The sequence below is a fragment of the Neopelma chrysocephalum genome, unplaced genomic scaffold (genome assembly GCF_003984885.1).
Source record: "Neopelma chrysocephalum unplaced genomic scaffold, ASM398488v2 Primary Assembly neopelma1_95, whole genome shotgun sequence".
NCBI lineage: Eukaryota > Metazoa > Chordata > Aves > Passeriformes > Pipridae > Neopelma > Neopelma chrysocephalum.
In genome coordinates, this window is record NW_020897757.1 from 526,762 (window position 1) to 534,590 (window position 7,829).

The 7,829-nt window shown below is 52.3% G+C and overlaps 1 protein-coding gene across 1 annotated transcript in view; it reads right to left on the reverse strand.

The window, feature by feature from the left end:
* The window catches only part of LAPTM5 (lysosomal protein transmembrane 5), a 12,744-nt gene extending 11,674 nt beyond the window's left edge, over nucleotides 1-1,070 (reverse strand). The window contains exon 1 of the mRNA XM_027694007.1: nucleotides 975-1,070. Within this exon, the coding sequence (XP_027549808.1) occupies nucleotides 975-1,065 (91 nt within the window). The 5' untranslated portion in view covers nucleotides 1,066-1,070. The remainder of the gene's footprint in view (nucleotides 1-974) is intronic.
* Nucleotides 1,071-7,829: the final 6,759 nt, after the last annotated feature.

Sequence of the window (7,829 nt, forward strand, 5' to 3'; positions counted from 1 at the left end):
ATGCTGCTTGTGAGGATTTGTGGGATACAAAACAGTCTGGCTGCAACAAAAGTTCTGTAAAAAACAAGCAAGACAGGAGTTGGAAATATCTGGGAATGGGGGTCAGAGAGGCATGGGAAGGTAGGAGAAGCCAGGATTGGGAGGCAAATGCCAGGAGTGTTACAGAGGGAATGGGGAGACCGAAGGGGTTTTAGACAGAAAAGTGACTGAAGAAAGGAAAAAACACCCTGAGCTTGTGGTTTCCAAAGAGCCTCGTGCAGAACAAGCTGGTGAAGCAAGATTTGAGGGTTTTTGGGGGGTTATTTTCTGTTTCATGGCACCCACACGAGAGAGGTCCCAGCTCTCTGGGAGCCAGGGCTTTGTAAGGATCTAAGGGAGATCCTTCCCAGCTCCAGCCAACCATGAGGAATATGATACCTGTGACTATTTGTGGGATACAAAACAGTCTGGCTGCAACCAAAGTGCTGTAAAAAATCAACCCAGGAGTTGAAAAAATCTTGGAATGGGGGTCAGAGGACCAGGGGAAGGGAGGGAGGTGGGCTGATGTTGGATCCTTCTGAGCTCCAGATCCAGGAATTCAATCGACCAGGAGGAATATGCTGCTTGTGAGGATTTGTGGGATACAAAACAGTCTGGCTGCAACCAACTCTCTTAAAAAAATACAGCACCAGAAGTTGGGAAAATCTGGGAATGGGGGAGAAACCAGGACTGAGAGGTGAATCCCGAGTGTGTTGCAGGGGGAATGAAGGGGTGTGAGGGTGGTGACCCGCTGAAATAAAGGCAACTTCTCCCCACTGATCTCCCAAAAAGCCAAAATCCAAATTTGCAAGCCTCAATTCCTTGTCTGAGCTTTGGGCCCAGCTGCTGCGAGCACCAGCTTCTGATTTTCTTTGCTGAAAAAGGAAGAGGGGCCAGTGCAGGACCTTGGGCTCCCTCTAAACCCCCCAGCTGCCCCCAGCACCCCAGTGACCCACCAATCCTGTAGTAATCCTTGGGCAGATCTTTGCAGAAGCCCTTCCCGTTGGACACCTCCAGGGAATACTCGATCAGCAGCAAAACACTCATGACCTGGGAGAACAAAAGCAAAAGACACAATTCAGTGGCCCTGGGCCAACTTCCCATCAGCAGATTCATTTCCAGGGCTCATGAAATGGCCCCAGTCCCAAATGCAGGATAAAGTCTCCAAGGGAAGCAAACACAGAGGGTTTAAAATCCTGGGCAAGGAAACATCGAGGCAAAAGTTATCAGTTTATTAATGGTTTGGGTTTAACTGTATTTCCTCTGCCAGAAGAAGGAGGATGGAGAAATGACAAACTTAATGAGTTTGGTTTCAATGGTTTTTATCCAGAAAGTCCCGGTTTTATGTCTGGAAATTGCCTTTTGCTTCAGAATTGAGCTAAATGTAATAACAGAGTTTTAAAGTGTAAAAAGAAACACAAAAAGACCAAAGAGCTCTCTGTAAGTGTAGCTGTGCTGCTTCACTGGCAAAAATGCCACTTTCATTCTTTTATTTATTTGAGGAAAATCTTCAAATGTTCTTTTTTTGCATTGAACTGAAATTATTTTCTTGAAATTGAACTATCAAACCCCAGACTCTGGAGGTCTTTCCATCCTGAGTTTAGGAACTGAGGCAGAGTGAAGGTCTGGAGCTCTCAGTCCTGGTCCTGAACTTCTACATCCACTCAGGGGTAATGTGTGGAGTGAAAAATCCATGTCTAACCCCTAGATAGGGAGAGCTCCTGTTGCAAAAAAATCATGGAATCCCAGAATGGTTTGGGTTGGAAGGGACCTTAAGATCATCCAGTTCCACCCCCTGCCCTGGGCGGGGACACTTTCCACTAGCCCAGGTTGATCCAACCTGGCCTTGGACACTTCCAGGGATCCAGGGGCAGCCACAGCTTCTCTGGGCAATCTGGGCCAGGGCCTCCCCACCCTCACAGGGAAGGATTTCTCCCCACTATCCCATCTAACTCTGCCCTCTGGCAGTGGGAAGCCATTCCCTGTGTCCTGTCCCTCCATCCCTTGTCCAAGGTCCCTCTCCACCTTCCTCACGGGACATGGGGCACTCAGGGGGTGCAGAAGACCCTCAAAGGCTGGAGACCTCACCAGGAGCCCCTCAAACAGCAGGTCCAGGGTATTCCTGTGCAAGCAGAACCAGGAAATCAGTAACCACAAGGCCAGACCCCCCCCTCCCAGTCCTCCTGGGGACAATCCCTCCCTGCCAGTGTGTCCCCTACACCGGCACATCCAAGGGACCAAACGTGTGCATCTGAGAACAAGGAGTCCAAGGGCACCATGTCCATCAGTCCCTGCTCACTCTGGGCAGTGCAAATACCACTTTTTGGGGTAAAGGACTGCTCTGGTGCCATTTATTGCTCCTTCCTCACCTCACTGGCAGTGTCCCCTTCCTGACTGCCCCGTTCAGCTCATCCTGTTCACCCCTTCCTCCCTCATTCTCCAATCTCTCTTTTCCTCCCTCTGCTTGTTCTGTCTTTCGTTTCTTCTGCACTTTGAGGTGGCAGCAGATCATGGGCTACCAGTCCTGCTCCCTACAGCTGCAAAAAAGCCTCCAAAAACCCAACCAAAGCAGCCTTGGGTGTTCTGGGCTGTTCTCAGACTGGCTGACCAGGGTGGGTTGCTGGGGAAGGAGCTGCTGCGTTCCCTGAGGGCCCCTCTGCTGCTGTGGAAAGAGCTGCCACTTCTTCTCTGCTTGTCCAGGAAGACCTTTCACAACAACAGGTAGAGCAAAGAGCAGGACTCAGGCCAAGGAAACGTCCTGTGCAGTTTGAACTGAGTCTGCAGGGGAAGAAATCCTGAGATGTACAAAACAAAAAGGAGAAACCTGAGCCAACATCCCTCTCCCTCTTCACCCCAGCACCAGGCCCAGCACTGGGAGCAGCCATCCTGCAGATGAGCAGGGACAGGAGACACCAACAAAAGTACCAACACAATGAGGTGGTTGTGATGAGGGGAAGGAGAGAAGCCTTTTTATCTGGGCTGCACAACCTCTGGGCTCCTCAGGGCAAGAGGGACATGGAGCTCCTGGAGCAGTTGTGGAGATGAAGGAGCTGGAGCATCTCTGGGAGCAGGAAAGGCTGAGGGAGCTGGGGCTGTTCAGCCTCCAGAGGAGACACTGAGAGGGAACCTCCCCAATGTCCCTCAGGGGCTGCAGGGAGGGGCAGAGGAGGGACCAGGCTCTGCTGGGGGGGCCCAGCAATGGCACAGCAGGAACGGGCAGGAACTGATGCCCAGGAAGCTCCACCTGGACAGGAGGAAGAACTTCTTCACTGTCAGCACTGAACAGGCTGCTCAGAGAGGGGGTGGAGTCTCCTCCCTGGGGATATTCCAGACCCCTCTGGACACAATCCTGTGCCAGGTGCTCTGGGGTGGCCCTGCTGGAGCAGGAGGTGGGACCAGATGGGACACTGTGGCCCTTCCAGCCTGACCCAGTCTGTGATTCTGAGTCATCTGAACCCCACACTGCTAAGGAAGCCAGTTGGTATCAGCCACCACGATCAACACAAGCCTGGGTAGAGCTGAAAGAACTTTTCCACCAGAGCTCCAGTGGCCCTTTCACTTCAGCAACCACTGCAAGAAGTGATGCAGCAAAGGAGGAACCAGAACTGGTGTGGTTTGTGCTCGTGTTTCCAAACTTTGTGCGTTGGAAACAACACAAAAGCAGCTGCTCAGGGAGCTGTGACAAAGCTGAGTGTGAGGGAGCCCGAGGGAGAGGAGCTTTGTCACAGCAGTGTCTGGAGGAAGCATTTGAGATCCAAGTTGAGGCAGGAGTAGCTCCAGTCAGGGGTGCTGGGACTGCCACTGCATGGAAGAGCTGCCAGAGCTGCCACAGATGGAAAACAAGCCAAGGAGACACAGAAAGGAAGGTTTTACATCAGCCCAGAAAGGGGGAAGCGTGGCTGGGGGGGGACAGGCTGCACAGGCAGGAGCTCAGCACACACTCCCTCACTGTCTCTGCCTCAGCTGCACACCCAGAAGCTGTTTTCAAACCCAAACTCACCAACTTTCTTTACACAGAGAGGGATCAGACCTTGGCAGGGGCTGCCCAGGGAGGGGGTGGAGTCCCCATCCCTGGAGGTGTTTAAGCACAGACTGGATGTGTCACTCAGTGCCATGGGCTGGGTGACAGGGTGGGGTTGGGTGACAGGTTGATGATCCCAGAGGTCTGTTCCAACCTGGTTGATCCTGTGATTCTGAGCTCCAGAAGAGCTGAACATCCCCCAGAGCCCTTTGTGTTCAGGGTGAGCATCCCCCCAGCCCCACTCAGACCCCTGGGATCCCACCACAATCCCTCCCTTGGAATTTAAAACAATTCCTGAATGTTTCAATGTCTTCTCCTGACCTGGCTGATATCAGGTTGTTCAAAAGCCACAAAGCAGGGGGTGGAACTGGATGATCTTTAAGGTCCCTTCCAAACCAAAGCATTCTGTGATTCTGTGATTTCTTTTGGGCTTGTGTTTGTTTGTTGGTCTTTTTGTTTTGTTTTGGTTTGGGTTTTTTTGACCTGCAGTAAATGAACTTTGAACTTTGACAGGAAAAGGAGAAAAAATTTAGATCTTATTACATGGGCATACAAGCAAGTTAACATAAGAAGGTTTATTGTAACAGCATTTAAGGTCCCTTGTCAAGGGTGAAAGTGCATCGATATGAAGTGAATTTACACCTGATGATCTCCCCTGGGATGTGAAGGATCTCTCTTCTTCCTACACATGGAGATCACACCTGGCTGCAGGTGCCCCAATTTGTCTCACAGCTTTTATGTTCATGCTCACAAAGAGATTTTGCTTCTTATTGCTGCTGTTGGTCGGACCCTCAAATGGAAATGCGGGAAAAAAAGGGATAAATTGCTTTTTTCCCCCCAGGTTTCAGTGAAAAGGAGGCCTGAGCAAAATGGATGAACTGAGCCCTAAATATCATCTTCATTCCTGGAAGACAATGACTGAAAGCAGGACATCAAATCCCAAATGCTCCCAACCCCAGATGGATTTATAATTTTCATCCAGAGGCTAAACTTCAGCACGAAGAACCATCTCCAAGGTCTATCAAAGAGGGAACAGCAGAGCAGAAGACACCCTGATTTCCTTGTTGGTGTTGAAATGAGCCACAAAACCAGACCAGCTGCAGGCCCCAAAGATAAGCACGCGGCAGGAAACCCAAGCCCAACCTGACAGATGAAGGAGAAGGATTTCAAAACAAAAGTTGGTTTAAACTTTCCATTTACAAGGGCTTAGAAATGCATGGAAAGAATGAGCCACTGAGCTACGAGGAGAGAATGATCTCCAACCTTCTCCCTGGGCTCCCCATCACACCCTGGAAGGAACAGGACACCTCTCCATCTCCTGCATTGGGTGGAGGGTGCCTGGTGTGTGGTGATGGAACCTCGACAGGGCTGTGCATGTTCTGACTCAAGATTTACCCTCCAGAAGAAACCAAAAAGTCATTGTTTCAGCCTGGCAGGGCTGCTCAGGCAAGAATCCTCTTCCCTTTCCCTTTGTTATGTCCTGACAGGAGAAAGGCAGGTTTAAAACAGGAGGATTCCCCCCCCAGCAACCAATTCCCAGCTCGCTTGGGGTGCTGCTGACCCCCAGCCCCTCCACAGCCCTTCCTCTCTTCTCTCCTCCAGCTGACACTCCTGCTGGACACCTCTCAGGTTGGTGCTGCCTCTGTTTAACAGGAGTTAAACACATTTCTTCGTAAAAGGAATTTGTGGCACCAGGACATGAGTGAATGGAGCTGTGTCAGAGGAGGGTTGGAATCCCAGGATATCCAGAGCTGGAAGGGACCCCCAAGGATCATCGAGTCCAACCCTCAGCCCTGCACAGGCCCAGCCCCAAGAGTCACCCCCTGTGCCCCAGAGGATCAGCCAAACCCTCCTGGAGCTCTGGCAGCCTTGGTGCTGTGCCCACTGCCCTGGGGAGCCTGGGCAGTGCCCAAATATCAGGGAAAGGTTCTTCCCCCAGAGACTGGTTGGGCACTGCCCAGGCTCCCCAGGGCAGTGGGCACAGCCCCAAGGCTGCCAGAGCTCCAGGAGGGTTTGGATTCCCACCCACTCCCAGGGTGGGATTGTTGGGGTGTCTGTGCAGTGCCAGGAGTTGGATTTTGAGGATCCTCGTGGGTTCCTTTCAACTCAGGATATTCCACGATTCCATGACACTGTGACATCGTGTAGGACTGAGGCAGAGCTGCTCATTAAATCAAGGCAGATAAATTGGGGGTGTCTTGGCAGGCAGGATCTGCACAGCCTGGCACACACAGCCTGGCACACACAGCCCCCATCCCTGGTGAATAATCCCATGGGGTTAAACTCCTCTTGGAGGTTGCGTTGTGCCTTTTTTTCCTGAAATACATTCAATTTGACTGATCCCCAAGTGATTTATGTTCATGCACACCACCCTGGGGTGGCAGATGCTCCCTTTTTGTCTTCCCAACGAGGGTTTCTGCAAGAAGAGTTTGATGCCAGGATCACCAGGGGTCACTGGGGCCAGTGGGGTTCTGACAGAAGCAGGTGACACCCAGCACTCTGAAGGCAAATAACACATAAATGCTGCACTTTCAGAGCTTCACCCCTCCTTATTTCACTTTAAAAGTGCTTGTTGTGGCAGTGTGGGATGAAGTGAGGAATGTTTTTAGTTCCCACTTGGTTTCCTTTCAAAACATTTTCTCTTTTCCTTCCTGCTGCCTCCTCCTCCTCCCCCTGGTTTGTGCCGCAGAGATGCTCTGGGAGGAGGAGGAGGAGGAGGAGGAGGAGGGAGCAGCACAGGGTCTGTGGGACACCTCAGGTCAGCTCAGCCTGGGGAGAGCTCAGTGAATCCCAGCTCTGCTCTGCCAGGAATCGTGTCCACTGCTGAGGATGGGCCTGGGAAGGTCCCAGGGGTGACTTTGTGCTGCCAAAGCGAAAAACTTGTCTACAACTGAGACAAGCTCCAGACAAGCTGCTTTCTAAAGGCTTCCTCTGGCCAAGCAAATTCCCAGCCCTGATCTTGAAGCTAAATGTCAAATTCCTTCAGGTCTCTTCATGCCCGAGAGGAGCTGATGAGAAGGACAAATCCCTCCACGAACCTCACCTGCAAGTCACCTCCCGACAGCCAGCGAAGCTTTGCTAATCTACACCTCTGTCCCCACCTCATCCCCTCTCCCCACATCCTCTACTGGATCTTTCCAGGTGTTTAAGAGCATCTCTGGCTGCTTGGTCTAAACCCAAGGTGTGATTTAGTTGCTGGTGGTCCCTCAAACCCCTGAAACCACCCCCTGCACCATTTGAACACCTTCTGTGCTTATCTCGGGGCGATCCCTGTTCTGGTGTGACAATGTTGCACCCCCAAGTGCTGAGGGTGACCCCAGACCCTCCCAGCCACCACCCACATCCAGCTGGTCCCTCCAGGGTTGGCTGAACTGCACTAGGGGTGTCATTGAGAGGTAAAAACCTTCCTCCCCAGGCAGCTCTGGCACTGAGGGCACTTCCAGGGTGGGCAGAGGGGGAGCAGAGCGAAGCCCCAGCTGTGGCTTTGCAGCATCTGCTCCAAAAACGGGGGGAGGTCCCACTGCCTGTGATCTGGGAGGGGCAGGGGGAAGCCAAACCACCCCTGACACAGCTCCAGCCGTTCCCTGGCTGCTGTCCCTGGTCCCCCCAGAGCAGAGCTCAGTCCCTGCCCCTCCTCTGCCCCTGCCCAGGCAGTTGGAACTGCACTGAGGTCTCCCCTCAGTCTCCTCTGCTCCAGCTGAACACACCAAGTGCCCTCAGTGTCCTCACAGAGCTTCAAATCCAGGCCCTTCCCCACCTTTGGACACTCTCTAATGGCTTCAGATCTTGA